The sequence below is a fragment of the Borostomias antarcticus genome (assembly GCF_949987555.1).
Source record: "Borostomias antarcticus genome assembly, chromosome: 2".
NCBI classification, from domain to species: domain Eukaryota; kingdom Metazoa; phylum Chordata; class Actinopteri; order Stomiiformes; family Stomiidae; genus Borostomias; species Borostomias antarcticus.
In genome coordinates this window covers 33,738,852-33,761,311 of record NC_140235.1, presented here as the reverse complement: position 1 = coordinate 33,761,311, position 22,460 = coordinate 33,738,852, and the positions used below count along the sequence as shown (strand labels likewise).

Sequence of the window (22,460 nt, the reverse complement as noted above, 5' to 3'; positions counted from 1 at the left end):
ACTGCCCTCACCCTCGGTCACACCGGCAGATCAGAATGACCTCTATGCACAGATAAAGTCAGCAGCGTGTGTACAGTTAGAAACACCACATCCCTGTTCGTGCACTTTTGTTTGTGATCCTAATCAACACGTTCGCATTGTACGCCGTTGACACCCAATCCCTTTAATCCCACGACTACTGCGGTTGAACTCCACCGTCTCAATATTATCCCTGGGAAATTCCATTAAAGGGGTGTTGTGTTTCTGAGTGTATTGTTTGTCTGGGGATAGCTGGTGTGGGAGCTGAGCAGCACGCTTGCTCTCTGTTACTCAATTACCAACAACAGGGCCATCTCGGCCTGGCCAGCCGCCAGCTCCTATTACCCCGGCTAATTAGGCCACGCCTGGCCCGCATTCCAGGTGATTTACTACAGGACTGCTCCAGCCCGGAGACCCATCCAGCGCTCGGCGCCGAGACACGCACGTCAAACCCAGCAGTCAAGGAACAGATCTTCTGGCCTTGAAATTTAATTAGCGTTAAGTATCTGCTTTCCCCACAACAGCCTGTCCCAAGGTAACAGATTAGATAATGATTATGTTCCTGTCCAGCTGTGTCTTGGCAGCTCCGCGCTGTTTGGTCGTGCGAGCGCTCTGCTCCTTGCTGTCTGCCGCTCACAAGCAAAGTCCAAGGCTGAAGATCCTTAGAGCCGGCATTCATTTTCCTTGGCCTGACCAGTGAGGGGAACGCTAGGGGACCGGTGAGGTAGAGCAGGTGCAGACGTGCTCACACATGGGGTTCTTCACATGAGGAGACCACACTACTGCCCATTACCCACTATGCTACTGCAACAGTAGATAGATGACCAATACTACCTTAGTCTGACCATACTGGTCACTGATTAGATGGGACGGTCAATATTATTAAATATTGTTAATTTATTTTAATAAAGGTGATACTTTAAGTCTCCATATATGTAGTTCCACTGCTATTCCACATTATGTAATAATCAGCCATACGTTGACGTAATTGAGACTCATCAAATGTGAATGTGAATCAGGCCAGGTCCAGCCTGGCTTATGTGCGTTGGCTGGCTTGTTTCTGTGCGGGACTGGTAGGACGGTAATGTCTGATAAATAAAGATGGGTCTTGTCACCTGGACACATCAGTTCCAATGCTTCCAATGCTAATCCAGCACAATGAGAGCGGGATAGCCAGTTAGCTCATGGGCTCACAACAACTAGCAGCAGCTTCCATAACATTAATGGTAGCGGTCAGTGGCTAAAGCAGTTACACTGATGATTCCTGCAATGTTAGCTATTTTGCTGCAATGGGTTCAACTATGTTGTCATGACTTGCTGTTTTGCACTTCCCTTTAGGCGGTGAATAAGTAGACCCAAGACACAGTGGGCTATTTGGACATCTACTAGGATCTTGATATTATATTGATATGAAGATATGAAAGTAAAGCATTTGCCCTTAGAAGTAAATTTAATTAAAATGGTTCTTAGCTAAGTAACCTAAGTGTAGGCAGACTTGAAAGGTCAATTGTAATAATATCATGAAAGAATAATTGTAAACATAGTACTCAACAGAATAGGTAATACGCAAGTCTTGATTTAAACTTTTCCTAAATGCTTTATTAAACATACAGACATGCACATTAAACGTAGCCATAAGTTGTTATTTTGCATGTGCTCTCAGGATATGTTGTGGTTGTGACCATCTTTGTAAAGAAGAGAGGCATGTATTGCACATGTATGCAGTAGTACAGAGTCAGTTGTCTATTGTATAGACAAGGTGTTCAATTGCTCAAGTGTTGTCAGGTGTTGGTTCGAGTGTACAGTGGTGCATAGTCAGTTGTCTATTATATAGACAAGGTGCAAGGTGTCACATGTTCACTTGTTGGTCCAGGGGGTGGCATGTGTGCCATTGTTATAATTAGAGTGAGGGCCTATGTATAGTACAACCATAGTACTATAAACGGACAGTCTTCTACTGAGCTGCTGGTTTGCAGGGGCTTCTTCCGAGCTACTCTTTGGCAGGGGGCAAGTGATGTCTTGAGCCTCATCATAACAGAAGTGAACATGTGACACCTTGCACCTTGTCTATACAATAGACAACTGACTCTGCACCACTGTACACTTGAACCAAGACCTGACAACACTTGAGCAATTGAACACCTTGTCTATACAATAGACAACTGACTCTGCACTACTGTACACTATCACTTGAATCAACACCTGAAAACACTTGAGCAATTGAACACCTTGTCTATACAATAGAGAACTCACTCTGCACTACTGTATACTACTATACAGTATACATGACATGTTATGTAATTGCACTGCCTGTATCATAGACACAGTCACAGCCATCCATGATCAGATACTGCTGTCTGGCCATGTCCTGTCCGGGTGGGGCTTGCACCTGAAGACCATCTTCGGGGGGGCTGGACATCGACGTTGCACAGCAGCTGACACCTGACTGGTGTTGCATCACAGTGTTCTCTGGCCTCAACCACACCAGGCATCCCAGCATCAAAGCTGCAACAGAACAGAAGGGAGATAGTGCATTAAAATAGTGCATTAAAATATTGGCCACAAATAAAATACAACCATACCATGTCCATAAAATGGAATAGCTAATACATGACAATGATAATTACCTCAAGTGCTGGTAACTCTTAATGTTTGGGAGCTTTTTGAAATAGCTACTCAGATGCTGGTGCCAGTTGTAGCTTTCAACAAGCACTGTGCCGTCCTCAACTCCGACAAGCTGTGGGGTGTTGACTTTCTTCACAGGAGCGCTGTCTCTCACTTCACCAGCAATGTCAGTAAAAGTGTCCACTCTGGTCTTCCTATAGCGCTGCTTGATCAAGCCAAAGCACCAGTCAGGAGCAAACTTGGTGTGGCCTGCAATCAGGAAGTGTAGGTCCAGCTTCAGGTGAAGCTTGTGCATGGTCTGCCTAGCACAGTACCACAGCACAAAGTTGTTCTTGTTTTGTCCACTGCAGTTGTCACAATGAAGGTCCACATGTGCTTCTCCAACTCCATAGTTGTTGAAGAAACATAGTTAATGACTGCATTGCTGCTCTTGACGCCATCACTTTGTCGATCAGGTAGTTCACTTGCTTTTATGGTACCTAAACATAAAAAAGCTCAATTAATGAACAGAAATACTGATCGAAGCCATATTACAAGAAATTCCTAACTTGCAGATCCCATCATAATTGTAGGTTATGGGTTACGATTTGCTTAATATCTACTGGAGAAAAACATCCTCTCTTAATCCCTTCACTTTAAACAAGACATAATTACATACATGCAGGGGTCAAAATGAACCAGCCAAATGTCTAGTAGATGAAAAATTGTACCCGCCAAACCTTTTTTCCCCCAGCCAAAAATAACATTTATATAAAGCCTTTTTGTGTCACGTAGACATACAGTACATTTAATCAGCATAATAACATGATATGGTGGTGAATAAAAACAGTGGTCAGCGCAGATTCCTGGTGCCACAGCACAGGTGGTGTTGTATTCCTATCCCCAACTGAAAATATTGATCAAGTGATTAGTCAACCCACTGCTAAATCACAAACTACTAAGCTATCCCATACGAATGAGCCTATGGTAAATTGATTACACTTATATAGCGCTTTTCCACCTTAGCGGCACTCAAAGCGCTTTACAATGGCCTCTCATTCACCCACATGCACCAATGGCGGTAGCTGCCATGCAAGGTGCTAACCTGCTCATTGGGAGCAATTTGTGGTTTGATGTCTTGCTCAAGGACACTTCGACATGTGGACAGTCGGAGCTGGGATTCGAACCACTGACCCTTCGATTATTGAACGACCCGCTCTACCAATTGATGTGTGTATAACCATACCAGCTGGGCAAGCTGACTTTGCTAGCTACCTAACCTAGCCCTAATTATATTGTCCTGCTCGATTGCTGTGCAACATATCAACTGACCAGTTGTTAAATGTACCCCTATTTCACAACACTGGTTATTCTAGCCAACAATGTCAAATATAGAGGGGTTTTCACAGCCCATCATCTGTCGGCCATGTTGGAGGTTGACGCTACTGAATGTAGATAGCTAGCTAGATAGAGAGATCAATAGACAGGTAGATAGACATATCTATCTACCTATCTATCTAGTCGTTAGCCTAAACCTGAGCTTACACCTGCTCTATATGTGACGCTTGTTTTGGCTGTCTGGCACAATATGGTTAGCTACATTAGCTAGTCACGAGACAGTCCCAGTCAGCTGACGTAGCATAGCTTTAGATGACAACAAGTTTGATTGCTGTGTGAATAGTTTGGGAGCGTGTCTATGTTCCCACAGCCCAATGGTCCCACAGCTCTATGGTCCCACAGCCCAATGGTCCCACGGACCAATGGGCTGTGGGACCATTGGGCCTAATTTTGAAGAAAAAAAAAAGTCTTAGTAATGTGGGACCAATTGGCTGTGGGACCATTGGGCCTAATTTTGAAGAAAAAAAGTCTTAGTAATGTGGGACCAATGGGCTGTGGGACCATTGGGCTGTGGGACCATAGAGCTGACCCCAATAGTTTAGCTACGTACGTTGTGAGGCAAGTGTTGGTGACAAGGACTAGCTAGCTTGTAGTAGCCAACCTTAGCTAAAGCACTTTGAGAGAAAGTGCACAGTATCTCCAACTCCCTGGGCCTTGAGTTAGCTAGCTATCATTGGGCTTCATTTCCTGAACTTAGCTTTAGCTTAGCGTGCAGCCAGGTTATGGGTTACTGTTTACTTCAGATATTACTCTACATTTCAACCAGACATTCCAGTGAAACCAGGTAGTTGAAATAACTTACCTGACTTAACTTACCAGGTAGTCAAAATAAATTTCTGATGGTGTCCTCAGTCCAGTCCGTACGCTTAATAATGGCTTGTAGCCACAGGCGAATTCGTCTGTCTTCCTCTGCTACTGTTTCAAGAATGCGCGCGCATACTTGTGCTGACTAGGCTGTAAAAGGGTCTATAATTAACAAACACTCGTTTATTTATGGCCGATGGCTCTACCACATAAATTCAATAACTGACATAGAACCACCAGGTAACCGCATTTTTACATAACTTCTATAACATCCAGTGAAAAAATATGTCATGGAACCTTGGTATGTCCACACCAAGGATAGAACTCACAATCTTCGCAGTGATAGGCAGCGCACATGGAGGTATAATATAAACAGCGCACTATCCACTCAGCCACCACTGACCTGTGAAATCTGTGAGGTCTTTTTGTTTTGATGTTCTGGGACCACTGCCTCTTGTGGTAGCAACATAGAACTGCAGGTCAACAACCGGCGGAGAAAGAAAGCAACAAATAGGCATTCCCTCTTCATGTTGCGTGGGCTTACAGCCAACGCACAAAAACAACATCCTCTCTCTAGCCCTTGCCTGTATATAACGAGAAGGACCTCCAGCTGTAACAATAGCAGCCTTAGAGGATACAGCATGCCTCTCTGGCTGCGATCAGAGAGAACCAGGGTTCTCTATTTAGGAATGTCCGCTTCTCCGGTCTTCTCTCTGACCACCACGGTGACCTGCTACTGTTGTTCTTGCTCGCTGATTTATGGGACGCTGGTGACCCTTCTGGAGTGGTGTCAGTTCCCGCACCCGGTCACCTCACTGTGTTATTGAGATAAATTTAGCCTGTTATATTTTAATACCCCCATACAGATCAAAATTGATCCCCACTAGACAAATGAATTACAGATGTACAAGTCCACTGGGCTTCCACTGATCAGAGAATGGGCTGAATAAAGTTCAACAGTCAGAGGCTACAAATCAATAAATCCAGCTCTAAGATTACTGGTTTACTAGATGCAGTAACCAGAGGCTGGTTCATGTACTGATAGAAGCAATATTTAGTTTCTGCTGATACATTGAACACTATGCACTAATAACAGGAAGAACATCACCTGGCTGACATCAAAGTGTCACGCTGGTCTGAGACAGCTGTTCAGAAGTCTGCTGAGAGACACAATATCCTCTGGGTGTAGGCTGACAGGGATATGATATGTGTGTGTGTGTGTGTATGTGTGTGTGTGTGTGTGTGTGTGTGTGTGTGTGTGTGGCTTTGAGCCCTGACATGGATGCATCAGTTGGCAGACAGACACACACACACACACACACACAGACACACAGACACACACAGAGTAGTGGCGCGCGTGTCCGGGCTGAGCAGCGTAGAGGAAGTATGGAGTTAGCAGCTCTGTTAACCCGTCCACCGGATGACCACAGCGCCCGGCCCCGCCCCGTTCTCAACACATACCGGGCTGGATTAGAACAGGGAACCAGAGCAGCGGAGAACAGAAACCGGATCCCTCCCCCTCTCCACTCACCCGCTGTCCCCACAAACCCCTCCCCAAAAACATCCTCGGCACTTCCTCCTACAATTAGTGCGACCTTGTTGCGTTGGGGACGGGGACGGGGGGGGGGGGGGGGGCGTTGTGAAAGTCAAGACCGAACCCCCCAGCGGCGTGTTTTCAGCGGGCAGTGCGGTGAGCCTGAAGGCTAGGGGTTATCATGAAAATAGCTCTGCTAGGCTCGGTAAACTGAGAGCGTATAAAGCAAGTGGACAACAAGCAGCGTCATAATTTCTCGTCCCCAGGGATCTTGTCCCCTCGTCCCCTCGTCCCCTCGAGCGTCCTCCGGTCGCAGCGCGCTCGTCTGTTGGTTTAGTAACAGCAGAAGGGGGCGGAGCTTGCGGGGCTGGCCGACCCTTTTTGAATGGTGCGAGCTGCAAAGCCGGCGTGGGCTCTGACACCGCGCCCCGTCAGGGGACCAGGCTGTCCCACATGTCTCCTCTGAGACGCCAGGCGTCACCGACAGCTGCTCAAGGTCACCAGTCAGGCCCATCACAGGTAGCGTATCAGCTGAAAGGCATGCCGCCGCTCCGCAGAGACGCCCAGGCCGGGCGGGGGCCCCGGTTAAAAGGGCCCTGGGACTCTTTTAGGCCCCGACTGCAGACGGCTCGCGGGCAGAGTTGGCGCTGGTCCTGTGAGCGTGACGGACTGATGAAGGCTTAAAGAGCCGGCGCGGGCCTCGCCAAACTCACACACACACTCAGCGAACATCACAACACATGCCACGCACACACACACACACACACACACACGCCCCGCGGGACAAGTGCTCAGCACAGACTCTAAAACTCCCTGCACACACACACTCTCATACACGCACACACACAAATGCACACACACACACACTCATACACGCACACACACGCACACACACACACAAACACACACACAAACGCGCACACTCATACACGCACACACACACACACACACACACACACACACACACACACACACACACACCCCAGCAGAAATCAGCCAGTCCCTGGAATCCCTCCTCTGGTTCCTAATTTAGTTTAGTAGTGCAGCCAGCTGGACACACAGACTCCCTCTACTGCTCTCATCCCAGTCTCATCCCTCTACTGCTCTCATCCCAGTCTCATCCCTGTACAGCTCTCATCCCAGAGTCTCATCCCTGTACTGCTCTCATCAACCAGGGATTCAAGCACCCATGAGCCGGTTCACAGGGAGGGACTCTCCACGTTCTTATCAACTCTGCTCGTTAAGTGATAAACAAGCTGACCCAGATGACAAAGCAACAACTCACACGTGTGATAAGATCTATTCACAGGACTTTGAATCTAATCGTGTCCATCTCAACCCTTGAATGAAGTCACTGCTTACCGGCCTGATCTAGAAATCTCATCCCCGTTTCCTTGACAACTCACCCCTGATCCAGTAATGAGCTCCACACACACACACACACACACACACACACACACACACACACACACACACACCTGGCGTCACGGCCACTGAGGTCCGAGCGAGGACAGATCGCTGGTGGTGAGTCAGAGTGAGCCTGAATCCCATCTTATCTCCAGGCTGTAAGAGCCCAGAGCCCCACGGCACAGCTGAGGGGGGGGGGGGGGGGGGGAGGGGGTATGTAGACAGTTTCCTTCCTTCCTTCCTTCTCACTGTCTACCTCATTCCATCCACATTTTGTGGACGCTGAAGTGTGACTTAAAAAAAAAAAAAAAAAAGCTTCCAGGGTTTAAAAGCTGTCCTTTCTGTCCCTTCCATTTCTGTGTTGAAAGATTTGAGAGGTTTAACCTGCACTTCCACACATCTATTAATAACGCTGTCATAGTCCTGCCTGCACTCTGATACTCTCCCTCTCTCTCTCTCTCACACACACACACACACACACACACACACACGCCTGCACACAAGCACACGCACGCACGCACGCACCTCAGCTCAAACAGAGATTATACTGTTCATAGTGCACCATAATCTAAGCATTGCAGGCTTCTGGGGAGTCTGCCGCCGGTGCTCCAGGTATCTGATCATGTTAGCACACCTCCCCATAAATGAAGAGAGAAATGAAACAGAGAAAGGTGGCAGGGCCTCAACGCCTGGCCCAGGGCCAGCTCTGCTCTGAACGCCAACGCTTCCACACTGAGCACATGAAAGGTATGTGGATCCTGCAGTGCTCCTGCTCATTCTCTACCTGTCCCCCTCCACACACACACACACACACACACACACACACACACACACACACACACACACACACCTCCCCACCCCGGCAGCAGGGGTGTAGTGTGGCAGAGACATCGCCGTCCTCCAGGGTATCGGCCCCCAGCCCCGGCGGAGAGGAGGACATAACTCCAGCCCTGTCCCGTCCTGCGGTCAGCTGTGGAGAGGCATCTGACTGTGACTCTGCCCCGGCCACATCAAAGTGTCTGAGCGCGGGGCTGATCTGGTCAGCGCAGGCCTGCTCTCCACCGCGCCCAGGGGACTTGGACCACGTTTTACCAAAGGGGGTTTCAAAAGCACGGGGTCCCGGAGATGAAGCGTATTCTGTGACACAGGTCTATATATCAAGAGCACATGATCAGGAGAAGAAGGGGGGGCGACGCCGTGTTCAACACAGCCAGGGCGGAGCGTGGAGAATGTGTGTGAATTCCACGTGTTAGCCCGCTAATCCCGCTAACATGGCGACCTTTCCGGGAAGCCCACATATCACTGGAGTGATTACCGCGTCCGTCCAGGGTCATGAAAAGACACAGACTTGACCACTCTGAACAGGCTGGACTCACACAACAAACACAAACATGGACTGAACCAAATCCTTGGGTATGATGTCAATAACAGAAGACAATGGTTTCTCCTCTGTATCCCTTAGGATTTGAATCACATTGACGTATTCTGTCAGTTTCCCTTCATGGACTGAAGGAGAATCCCAGTGTCTATTGAGAGAGCCAGGCTGGTCTTGTCCTGTCTAGCTTTAACAGGCTGCGAGTTCACCTCAGACCTGCAGTAGTGGACCAGATCATTACTTCGGTACCATTTCCTGTGACATCCACACTTTGACCCTGAGAACAGCCAGAGCTCCAACTCTTACTGGTAGAGGTACTGTATGGGCGGCTTGTGGGTCAGGAGGTCATTCAATCATCGCAGGGTCAGAGGTTCAAATCCCAGCTCCTCCTGTCCACATGTCGAAGTGTCCTTGGGGAAGACACTGAACCCCAAATTGCTCCCAATGAGCAGGCTAGCACCTTGAATGGCAGCTGCCGCCTTCGGTGTGTCAATGTGTGTGTGAATGGGTGAATGAGAGGCCACTGTAAAGCGCTTTGGATAAAAGAGCTATATAAGTGTAGTCCATTTACCATTGATCATGACTGCTGGTGTAACATGTTCAGTGTTAGATTTGAGGTGGGCTCACAGTCCATATCTACCCCACCAGCAGCTCAGAATGTCTGTCAGGGTTGTGTGTAATACGGAGGGGTTTTCCGTGTCGCAGAGCTAATGAAAGACCCTCTTCCCTCTCGGTGACCACTCTCTTCCTCATGGCCCATGGGCCGATGATTCGTTCAGCTTACTCATGTTACTCCCCCAAAGAAAATCATATTTCATACTGGCCCTTGAGAATTCAGCTGGCAGGGCTGAATGACGCCCCTCGTCTGGACAGTGCCGTCTCACAAAAGAGCTTCCAAAACACGGCCATTTTAGGCACCCATGACCGACTCGTTTGCGTTAGTGTCAGAGGTCCAGAGAGAGGCCGACATAGAGGCAGTCCTTGGTGTCTCTCCAATGTCCTCCCCAGTAACAAGGCCGGCTCTGTCTGACCGATGAGCTGGCCCAGTCAAACTAGCCACTGACATCAGAGAGATGACCAATGACCAACCGCCAAGCGAACCCTGCTATAATTAAACGATAACTGACCACGGCTACTGGTCACTAACCACTGGCAACATGATTGATGATGGCTTTGTCTTATTGATCAGTTGATTGAATCAGAAGGGTTAAGTTCTATCTCAGGGCAGATCTTCATAGACGAGGACAGATCAAGAGACTCTGTTCAAGCTGACAGGTCTGTGTCCAGCTCTGTCCAGCCCCAGATGGACTCTGTCATCCCCCTGAAGACTCAGGTCATGAGGGAAGGTCTCATCCGGGGATGAGGCGTGTTAATCGTGAGGGAAGCGTTCTGGACAGGAAGGGGACCGGAGGGGAGTCTAGCAGGTCCACCTGTCATCCCTCACTTCCTGTTCCCCCTCTCCTCCTCTACCCCCTGTCCGTGGCATTCACAGATACTCCCACATTAATATGCACCCAATAGCAGCACTTTAATCATCCTTAAATAACCCTCTTACAGGCTCAGCTGTATACATCTTCTTAAAATCAGAAACTGGACACTGATGGCATTGTATTTGAGGTTATTTTTGGTGGAGATATTGTTTTTCGATAACCGTTGTTATTAATAAGATAAAATGATATATTTCCATTTGAAAACATAGTTTTCTAGGTTTATTATGGTTTGTTTGTGACAGCCTCTTCTCTAATGTTGATCCATTGAAGGCTGGTGTATCATGTGTCACTGACACCAGTCAACAAATCCACGCCAAACATTTGGTGTCACCACGAGCAGCCATATCAAAGCTCTGACTGCCAAGTCAATAAGTCCCAAAGGAAATGGTGGAAGACACAGATAGTTAAAGCGATTCCTCACTGCTGGACCTAAATCAGGGAGCCGGCCCAACGCCAGCTATGACTGCAGCGCTTAGTATAACCCCACACTCACACATCTCAATGGAGAGGCAGGAGATAGAACTTCACTATAGAATGAGAGGATCAAAATGGCCACCGATTCACCCAGACACGCTATCTCTGCTGCTCCACTTACGGAGGGAAAAAAAATATGATGCTGTTTTTATTTAGATGTATTTACGATGCTACAGTCGAATAGTATGACGTCTGTTAGCCTGTGACTATTCAGACGGTTAGTTGATTGGTTGGTTGATGGTTGGTTGGTTGGTTGGTGGGTTGATGGTTGGTTGGATGGTTGGTTGGTTGGTTGGTCGGTTGGTTGGTTGGTTGGTTGGATGGTTGGATGGTTGGTTGATGGTTGGTTGGTTGGTTGGTTGGTTGGTTGGTTGGTTGATGGTTGATGGTTGGTTGGTTGGTTGGTTGGTTGGTGGGGTAGTTGATGGTTGGTTGGATGGTTGGTGGGATGGTTGATGGTTGGTTAGTTGGTTAGTTGATGGTTGGTTGGTTGGTTGGTTGGTTGGATGGTTGGTTGGTTGGTTGGTGGTTGATTGATGGTTGGTTGGTTGGTTGGTTGGTTGGTTGGTTGGTTGGATGGTTGGTTGGTTGGTTGGTTGGTTGGTTGATGGTTGGTTGGTTGGTTGGTTGGTTGGTTGGTTGGTTGGTTGGTTGGTTGATGGTTGGTTGGTTGGTTGGTTGGTTGGTTGGTTGGTTGGTTGGTTGGTTGGTTGGTTGGTTGATGGTTGGTTGGTTGGTTGGTTGGATGGTTGGTTGGTTGGTTGGTTGGTGGGGTGGTTGATGGTTGGTTGGATGGTTGGTTGGTTGGTTGGTAGGTTGATGGTTGGTGGGTTGGTTGGTTGATGGTTGGTTGGTTGATGGTTGGTGGGTTGGTTGGTTGATGGTTGGTTGGTTGGTTGGTTGGTTGGTTGGTTGATGGTTGGTTGATGGTTGGTTGGTTGGTTGGTTGGTTGCTTGATGGTTGCTTGATGGTTGGTTGGTTGGTTGGTTGATTGGTTGGTTGGTTGGTTGGTTGATGGTTGGTGGGTTGGTTTATGGTTGGTTGGTTGATGGTTGGTTGGTTGGTTGGTTGGATGGTTGGTGGCTTGGTTGATGGGTTGATTGATGGTTGGTTGGTTGGTTGGTTGGTTGGTTGGTTGGTTGGTTGGTTGGTTGATGGTTGGTTGGTTGGTTGGTTGGTTGGTTGGTTGGTTGGTTGGTTGATGGTTGGTTGGTTGGTTGGTTGGTTGGTTGGTTGGTTGGTTGGTTGGTTGGATGGTTGGTTGATGGTTGGTTGGTTGGTTGGTTGGTTGATGGTTGGTTGGTTGGTTGGTTGGTTGGTTGGTTGGTTGATGGTTGGTTGGTTGGTTGGTTGGATGGTTGGTTGGTTGATGGTTGGTTGGTTGGTTGGTTGGTTGGTTGGTTGGTTGATGGTTGGTTGGTTGGTTGGTTGGTTGGATGGTTGATTGATGGTTGGTTGGTTGGTTGGTTGGTTGGTTGATGGTTGGTTGATGGTTGGTTGGTTGGTTGATGGTTGGTTGGTTGGTTGGATGGTTGGTTGATGGCTGATGGTTGGTTGATGGTTTGGTCGGTTGAGTGCCTCAGTCACCAGCCAGCTGATGCAGGGGCAGATTGAGGCCATCATGGCCTAGCAGGATCAGGCCAGGACTGTACATGAGCTTGCCTCTGACCCCCCCCCCCCCATGAAATCCTAGACGGGTGCCTTTAAACAATGGACCAAAAGCAGGTCAGTGGGGTTGAGCAAATGCTTGGTTAACACACATGCACGGCCCATAGATATGACGAGAGAATAAGGGATGGGAATCTCACACACTCACACACACACACACACACACTCCTCTGAGCACACGCCTTCTATGAATGAACACGACTCACAGACGGAAAACAATTACACTGAGTACATGAGTGAGGCATGGCTGGGGATTGAGTTAGGGCCAGGTTTTCTAGCAGATACCTGATGGATTAAGGCAGCTGTGCATTTTGACAGGTCCTTGCTTCTCTCCTGACTCACTGTCAGCTGAATAGAAAGAGGTGTGTGTCGTCGAACAGCGGCGGTGAACGTGAAGAATCCAGAGTGCTCTTCATGCGGAGAGCATTAAACACCAAACAAACGGAGAAAGAGGGTACTAAGACAGACACACAAAGAAACGCATTAAAGAATGCATGTTTCAGCACGCTGTTCCAATTCCCGTGCTAACAAATATGTGCCCACAATACCAATGAGTTATTGAGACAAGCCAAATCACAGAACCAGCGATCATGCATGGATTTGAAGTGTCAACGGTGGGATTTCCTTAGCTTTTGTCAACAGGCAGACTTTCCAACTGTAATTTACCTGTCAAATGGACATGGAAATCCTCCTCTAAAGTAAAATTCATTTCATACACCATACAATAACCTTAAACTAGCATGCATTCTCATCCAAAAAACACTAAACTCATAAACAGTTGGTTAAAACATTAGGAATCCAGGTCGCCAAAAGATGAAAGGAGAGCTCGAGTGTAAATTACCAGGGCTAATGGAGCCAGCCTCTCAGGTGCCACATCACAGGGGCTCTATTGTGGTCCACACGGGTCCCCTCGGGCTCAACGACACACAACACTAGTTATTAAGTGACCAGTTGCTGCAAGCTATTTGCGAATTGGATTGTTATGTAACGGGCATGATATAATTAATCTAATTAACGTTTTCACTACTCCCCAAATGCCCAACACACTAATTTCCAACTGTGCCCTAGTAAATAAGTGTGGTGGTGGTGGTGGGCAGCATCCTAATTTGAGCTGCAGGAAACCACGCCAGCCATCTGACACCAGCGCGCGCGGGGGGGGGGTTAGTGTACAAGAAACATGCATCGCGACAGAACATCTCCAAATCGCTTTCCGCATTTCTGAAATCGAATCCGTTGACATCAGGAGAGTGACATAATCCTCAAGACATCCTAAAATTGCGAGCCTGCAAATGGAGCGCCAGGGGTGGTTTGGAGATGTGTGGACCCGTTTCTACTGTAGAGGTCGAGAAAAGAGGGGCGGACTCTTAAACGTCAGCGCGCCCCGAGATATAAATCTCTCCAAACCGCCTCCTGTGCCCGGTACAGCGTAATTCCCAGACAGCTGCACATCTGCACCGTCAATCCGCTCTGCAAGGCACGCGCGTGGACAACTGCACACCGTGCGACACACTTGGCTACGAGAAAAATGGAGAATAGAAATTGTCCATATTTTTGGTTACGATATCAAGGTCATACTGCATTTTGGGGATTATAAAAACATAAGAGAATCGCGAGCATATATATTGTTCCAAGAAAAATAACAGACGTTTTTGACGGTCATTTCACTCAATTGGTAGAACACACAACACACAACAACTGCTCTCCTGTGTGGCGCAATTCGTTGTGTCCCCCTGGGCTTTGGCAGTCCGCTCGTGCGCCGGGATTGCTGATGTCTTCATTTGACTCCTTGCAGTTGGAGATGGTGGATCTCTCTCGGATTTCCAACGTGGAAACGTACCATCCAATTAGTTTTCTACGGAGTGCCTGGGGAGAGCGCAGCAGCACGTTGGGTCATTCTCTTTAGCGCGTACCTGTGGAGAGACGCCCGGGTGCGTTGAGCGGCCAACCAACAGACACCCTTCAAGCGCCAATTTACCTTGAGCGTCATTTTTACTTTTCCATGGACATTGTAGTAAATTAAATCACACTTGGATGAACATCTCTGATCCTGATTGTTCAAATTAAGACTGACAGTCCGAATAACCTTTGGATACAACTGTTTCTGAATCATCTTGGAACGTTAATGCATCGCTGTGTTTTCTACTTGGAACTTGATAAGCCTAGTGATATATACAGGTCTGCATGGGCCAGATTTAAGGTAAGAACCAGAGGGTACAATATCTAATTAATGATTTTTTTAAATATTTTTGATAGACGAATATAGGTAGGCCTAATCAAACTTATGTTCCATTAATACATTTATATTAACATTTGTAATATATATATATATATATATTTATATATATATCAAATATTCGCAATTCATATAGAATATTTCATAATTTACACGATGTAGACCTATGCATTTAATTTGCAGTCATTGTGCCATTAAGTAGATTCACGTAAGCTCGGGGAATCCCCATCTGTCACATTCATACCAACATTTGGGTTATCTAATGGCCAATGCGCATATACGACTCATAAACGAATGTTTGCGTAAAGGCGCACCCTAAGCCAAAAGTAGCAGCCATCCATTGCGCTAATATATTGTAAATTATCACTAAAATAGGTCTAAAATTACTTAGCATTGAGATAGCTGAATATTCATGCAAAATCGTTATGCCTTAAGAAATAACTTGTACACAAATTCTAAAACAATTGGCTAAAAGTGTGAAAAATATGGAAAGCAATTCTGGAGAAAAATTGCCATATTAGTAGGCCTATTTTGTTCCAGTTTGTATCCAGTCTTTTTAATGTTCTTTAAATAAAAAATGTCAAATCAGTTCCATATATGTCTAAGGTTTATTATTCCCCCTAGCTCCCCTACAGTCACTGAACAGGCCGAGTCTCTTCACATGGCACATGGTTACTATTGCTAAATAGCCCACATCATCATTACCCAATACCCTTTTCTGTTAGAACGCCTTTACCAAGTCAGGAATTTTACTCCTAACAGGATTATAGAAATTGATATTTCATCTAAATTCCCCGTTCTTTATTTCATCAACCCCAATGGCCAGTTCTGAACCACTGAAAACATATTATTGGAGCTGCATTTATTTCTATAGTTAAAAAATATATATGTATTTCAAAGGATGATTCAACTCATGTGTTTGTGTCTTTTGCAGATTCCTTCATAGGAACTAAGTGTAAGATGAAGTTATGGGATGTTTTGGCCACGTGTTTGTTGCTCCTGAGCTCTGCCTCCACGCGCCCCCTGTACCAGAACCTTCAACCCGCCCATATCCAGGAGCGCTACCGTGACCCTCTGTCCCTGGAGGAACCCGAGCTGGAGGCCAGCCTGCAGGACCTCTCCATGGAGGATCAGTGTGAGTCTAGTGTGATGGACAGGGGTCGCAACATGCTCATGTATTTTAAACCGAGACGTGTCATATCAGAGTCGTATCTCGCCCCAGGTCTACCAGGGCCAGAGCGTGTCTTCAGCAGAGCAGCTCACAGAGCAGCACACAGAGCAGCTCACAGGCCCAGTGAGTGATTGACCCTGCCGCGCCCTCAGACAGGCAGCTTGTCTAACCACAGGTCGGAACAGCTGGCTGTGGGCAACATCACAGTGATGTCAAAACAACTGTGGCTGGACGAGCCAGACGTAGTAGCTGTGGCTCCCGTCCCGAGCAGAGTAGAGCCGAGCAGAGCCTCCACATTCCTGCTGCTCCCTGTTTACGTTCCCCCCTGCACCCTGAGAGAGCGGGACCCGTGCCCTCACCCCTGTCTGTCGGCCTGGGCAGCAAAACATGGCGTTTCCCCCTCTAACCAAGTTACAGCAGGCAACCTGAACCAGATGACGACCAGAGGGGAGAGGCTGGAGTACTGAGCCCCAAAGGGGAGAGGCTGCAGTACTGAGCCCCAGAGGGGAGAGGCTGGAGTACTGAGCCCCAGAGGGGAGAGGCTGGAGTACTGAGCCCCAGAGGGGAGAGGCTGGAGTACTGAGCCCCAGAGGGGAGAGGCTGACGTACTGAGCCCCAGAGCCGAAGAGGAAGCCCTCGCCGTGTTTATGTTCATTTAGCGGCAGTGAGGGCGAAGAATTCCTGTTGTTTAGAAGAACCTGACACTGGCTTGTCTTTACACAGTAGTAAACGCGCCAGAGGGCTAGATAAGGAATGGAACATTCAGAGAAATGTTTTTCCCTCACTTCATGTGTTTAGCGCCAGTGTCCTCACCTCCTCAGTGAAACCTAAGACCATTAACTATGCAGCACGGCGCAAACAGCACTGGGACTCAATGGGAGGTTTGCCCTTTTGTTTCATGTGGGATATCAGGGAAGCGTTGGGTCTTTAGTAGGCAAGTACCTCTGCAGCTGAGTAAGGTAATGACTTCTATCAGAAAGCTTCAGAAAGCAGGAAGACATCCTGTGTGTGTGTGTGGTGGAGGGAGGCCAACTGTCTCTCGAAGGTTTTAATTGCACGTAATGAACAATTTTCAGATGCCTTGTTGGATCCTTGTCATGACTTGACTTTGGTTTCTGTGGAGCAACATTGATGCTTTAAATCTCTAAATCCTCATCTAAATAAAGAGCTGACTTTGGAGAACGTTCAAACAGGTGCCCCGTTCCATGAATGATCCAGTCCAGCAGTGGACAGGGGGGTGCTGTTCTGAGCAGTGGACAGGGGGGTGCTGTTCTGAGCAGTGGACAGGGGGGTGCTGTTCTGAGCGGTGGACAGGGGGGTGCTGTTCTGAGCAGTGGACAGGGGGGTGCTGTTCTGAGCAGTGGACAGGGGGGTGCTGTTCTGAGCGGTGGACAGGGGGGTGCTGTTCTGAGCAGTGGACAGGGGGGTGCTGTTCTGAGCGGTGGACAGGGGGGTGCTGTTCTGAGCAGTGGACAGGGGGGTGCTGTTCTGAGCGGTGGACAGGGGGGTGCTGTTCTGAGCAGTGGACAGGGGGGTGCTGTTCTGAGCGGTGGACAGGGGGGTGCTGTTCTGAGCAGTGGACAGGGGGGTGCTGTTCTGAGCAGTGGACAGGGGGGTGCTGTTCTGAGCAGTGGACAGGGGGGTGCTGTTCTGAGCGGTCTCACTGCACAACTCTCCTCCTGTCTGCGTGTGTCAGAGGGGAGAATAGGAGCGATCACTGCTGACACACAATAGGTGTCTAAATCAAAGGGCAGAGGGTGTCTAAACAAATTGGCCCCTGGCTGGCTCACCTGATACGCCAGCGGCGGCCCAATCAGCTGTGGCAATGCGTAGATCGTATGACCTGTGATCTGAGAGCAAGAGATGTGGGACAGGTGGGACATGGCCAGCCAACTTTTATTAACTCCCCCAAGTCTTCTCCTGTTTACCAAACACACGCACGCCCACAGAAACATGCAGTTGACACTGCTGTTGGGTAATATATTTATATTGGTACTAACAGAGTCATTTAGCAGTCATGTTTTTTCTGTGTGTTGCTGGCTGGGCGATCAGGCCGTGTGTAGAAGGTGCAGGAGGGAGTTGAGTCTGATGGAATCAACATGTCCTACATGAGGATCAAAGGCCTGGCCTGCTATTCTCTAGCCCCCCTCAGTGCAGGTCAGAGAACAGGGTGCATGTTTTGAGTTTGGGGCAGAGTAAGTGGTCTAAGAGTTTAAATCTGCTTCAACTCAATGTCACAATCCGTATAATTTCTTCCTAGTTGTCCTTTGAAGCCCAAAATCTATGTTTTCAATGGAAAGAAAAAGACTGTCCATTCCAGGGAATTTAACAAAGAGAAACAAGTTTGCTAGCTCTTCATAACCTGTTATAAGTGATCATTAGTTTCATGCATCGTGGATGGTTTGACTGGTTTGGTTGGACTGGTGGTTGGACTGACTCATATGTACTGTACTTTCTCTTCCAGATGACATCACAGGCCCATATCCAGAGCAGTTTGATGACGTAATGGATTTTATCAAGGCTACCATTGGCCGACTGCGGAGGTCTTCAGAGCCCGGCCGGGCCTCCAGGGGCAGAGGGGAGCAGGCGAGGCAGAGAGGAGCAGCAAACACGGAACGAGGAGGAGGAGGAGAAGAGAGGAGAGGGCGTAAGGAGAAGAAGAAGGGTCGGGGGCGGAAGGGCAAAGGCAGTCGAGGAGAGAAGGAGCGGGAGAGGACGGTCCAGACCAGGGGCTGCCTGCTGAAGGAGGTGCACCTGAACGTCACAGACCTGGGGTTGGGCTACCAGACCAAAGAGGAGCTGATCTTCCGCTACTGCAGCGGGCCCTGCGTGGAGGCGGAGACCAACTACGACAAGATCCTCAACAACCTCACCCACAACAAGAAGCTGGACAAGGACACGCCCTCACGCACCTGCTGTCGACCTATCACCTTCGACGACGACTTGTCCTTCCTGGATGATAACGTTGTGTACCACACTCTGAAGAAGCATTCCGCCAGAACATGTGGTTGTGTCTGAGGACGGACGATTGTCAGCCGACGGACGTGAGTGACAAGTGGTGGCGACATGAGGCCGCCGGTGGAGAACCCCGCCCGAGCGAGGACCTGTCCCGCGTTCCTAACGCGGCGCCCGGACGTCCCGACTCGTAGGAGGGAACGGAAGGTCTGGTCAGAACTGCTGCTGTACTCCCGGACCCCCGCTGAGGGGGGGCAGCCTGGCCCAGCCCACGGGTCAGGAGGGGCTGGCTAGGACTGACCTCAATCACATGAAATATGAACGCATTACAGCTCATCAAAGAGGCACTACAGTCAACACAGTATTTACTTCTCAAAAACTCAACCAACATTGGATCGCCTGATCAACCAATCACATCAGACACATGCTGTACAGTAGTGTGTGTGTGTGCGTGTGTGTGTGCATTTGGGAAAACTCCCGTGAAGCTACGGGTGAAGCTACGCTGTTAAACTCACAAGGTCCGTCTTCTAGAGGGTTAATGAGAGCAGGCTGGACTGAGAGGAATGGTGTTGAGAAGTCGCTCCGCTTTATTCTGAAACACCTCATTTTTCCACAGGAGCATCTATGTTCCCAGGAAGGTCAGTTTTCCAGGGTCAGCTCCTCAGACTCACAGCGGGAACAGGCGGAGGGAGGGGCCTCCCAGCTCAGTCCAGAGGGTTCTGGTTCCAGAGCACAATGTTTACATTCAGAACCAAGGAGGAGGAATCGACATGAGAGAGGACTCAGCCTGTTCACCTGCCTGGTTCTCCCACAGAAAGACACTTCTGCTGCAACGCATCTATGTAAAATCCCAAACATTTAGAAATATATATATATATATATGAGAAATGTATTTATTAAGATTGAATTAACTTATTATTATTTATTGCAGTCAATTTTATGAGAAATGTTTGTTTTTCTTATTTATTTTAAACTTTGTCCTGAACGGTGCCAAAGTGGAGCATGTGTTTCTAAGGGAAATCAGATTGCGCTAATCAAACTCATCCTTCACTCTCAAAAGCTCTATTGCTTCACCTGAACTCCAAAGGTATTTCTATCCACACCCACCACAGTTTCCAAAACATGGATTTATGAGACTACTAGGTTCATGAGGGCAGAGGGAGAGAGAGAGAGAGGGAGAGAGAAAGAAAGAGAGAGAGACAGACAGACAGAAAGGGGGGGGGGGGCAGGGTGGACCAATACAACCTTTTAAACTAAAAATCTTATCTGTGCTTTAAATCATGGTGAAGGATGCCAGGTTTGAGTGTCTGTGACAGCGCACCTCATTGTTCCTAATGGGAACCAGAGAGGACGGGTCTGAGCTGTTTGGGACGGGGAACCAGAGAGGACGGGTCTGGGCTGTTTGGGACGCGGGGAACCAGAGAGGACGGGTCTGGGCTGTTTGGGACGGGGGAACCAGAGAGGACGGGTCTGAGCTGTTTGGGACGCGGGTCTGGGAGGAACCTGTCAGCTGCTGCTCAGAGGCAGGGTCAACAGACTTCTGGCCACTCTGGCGTACCATTATCTGTTTACAACGGAGCTTACAAATCCCTTCTTCTCCTTTTAATATTCCGGATTGCTAATATGTTTTTCCAACAATGGTACAACCAAATCTAAAGAGCGTATTACCAAAAGGGCCTCATTGTTTGCGACATTGTGCAGATTGGGTCTCTTTCTTTCAACTTAATTGAACTTTACATCTAGATGGATTTCCAAAAGTTTTGCAAAAATATCAAAAGTCAATGCCGCCAGGGGTAGGAATATCACCAGAATTCAATCTTGTTATGACCTGCCTCATTGACCTTGAGTGGGGCAGGACTGTCCGATTGTCCTTTAATCAGCACAGCGCTGAAGTTCATGACATGCTTGGCCACCAGAGTCTGGTAGCTCAGCCCCTCTGCCTGGCTCTGGACCAGGTCAGAGTCTGGTAGCTCAGCCCCTCTGCCTGGCTCTGGACCAGGTCAGAGTCTGGTAGCTCAGCCCCTCTGCCTGGCTCTGGACCAGGTCAGAGGAAAGGCTTTGTAGTGGTTACCGTCCCACTGGGCTTCAGCGTTGCCCCCCGTCTCCAGTCTGACAGACAGCTCTGTCTCGCTGATCTGCGGCTGGAAAGCGATCCTCTAACAGGAAGCTCAACCAACTACTCCCCCTAGCAGAGGCCCACCGCTGTGTGAGACCTTTTATGGAAGGTTTGGTTTGGGCTGTCTTTAGCCAAGCTGGTGTAAATGTCTTATGAACAGACAATGCAACAAAGACTGTGCAACCTGACTGAGTGGGAGAGAGGGGTACGCTAGGGTAGCCAGGCATTCGCAGTTCCATTAACAGTCCTTCAAAACATCTACAGAACAGGACCGAACACCCAGAGGATAACTAGAGGGTGTTTGAGTGCGTGTTAGTGCTCCCGTGTCACGCCTCTCTGGAGAGCAGCTTGTGAGACCCGGGGACCCGCAGGCCTTGATGTTAGCGTGGATTATGGACCAGAGTGTCTGTGCTCAATCAACAGCAACCAGCTTTGCGCCATAATCCCCCCCGAACACAGAACACATCCACGGCATCAGGCTGAATTTAGGCCAAATACTGGAGAGAAAAACCTACCCTTTATCACAGGCAGCATACTTCATCAATTGGATCATCTGCCCTGTTAACAACTGATTTGAGCCTAAGCCTTTCCAGATGAGAACACTCATGCAGGAGACTTCCCAGCAGCCCCCTGTCCTCCTGAGAGCCTCTGACCTCCTACAGCCTCTACTAGTGTGTGTGTGAACTGTGACCATCCTGATTATCATGTTGCACCAGGCAACAGGCAGACTGTGGGGCACACTGCTAAACCACCAGGCTACTATTGCGTTTGTTTTCAGTCCAGTCCTCTGTGAAAAAGCTGTCATGTTGTCTCACTCGTTTTGTGTTACTGAACCAAAGCTCTCGACAAACTTTATTTTTGTACAATATTCATTTTATAACTTTTTACAGAATTAAACTTGTTTCTATCAAATATACACGTGCGTGTGACTGTGTCTAATAGTCATGACTCAGCAAGACAAACTAACATCTATAACAGAGCAGACGGAAGACAGGTGTGTGTGTGAGGTGTTGAGGGGGCATGTTGTAGGTGTAGGTGTGTGTGTGAGGTGTTGGGGGGGCATGTTGTAGGTGTGTGTGTGTGTGTGTGTGTGTGTGTGTGTGTGTGTGTGCAAGGTGTTGGGGGGGCATGTTGTAGGTGTGTGTGTGTGAGAGAGAGAGGTGTTGGGGGGGCATGTTGTAGGTGTGTGTGTGCGAGAGGTGTTGGGGGGAG

The 22,460-nt window shown here is 48.4% G+C and overlaps 1 protein-coding gene across 1 annotated transcript; it reads left to right on the top strand.

Moving 5' to 3' along the window:
* Positions 1-15,951: 15,951 nt before the first annotated feature.
* Positions 15,952-19,195, top strand: gdnfa (glial cell derived neurotrophic factor a; the record flags this gene model as incomplete). The annotated part of the gene is made up of 2 exons (XM_084451841.1): positions 15,952-16,141; positions 18,642-19,195. The coding sequence occupies exons 1-2, from the start codon at positions 15,967-15,969 to the stop codon at positions 19,193-19,195; spliced, it is 729 nt and encodes a 242-aa protein (XP_084307967.1). The 5' UTR covers positions 15,952-15,966.
* Between the last annotated feature and the right edge of the window lie 3,265 nt (positions 19,196-22,460).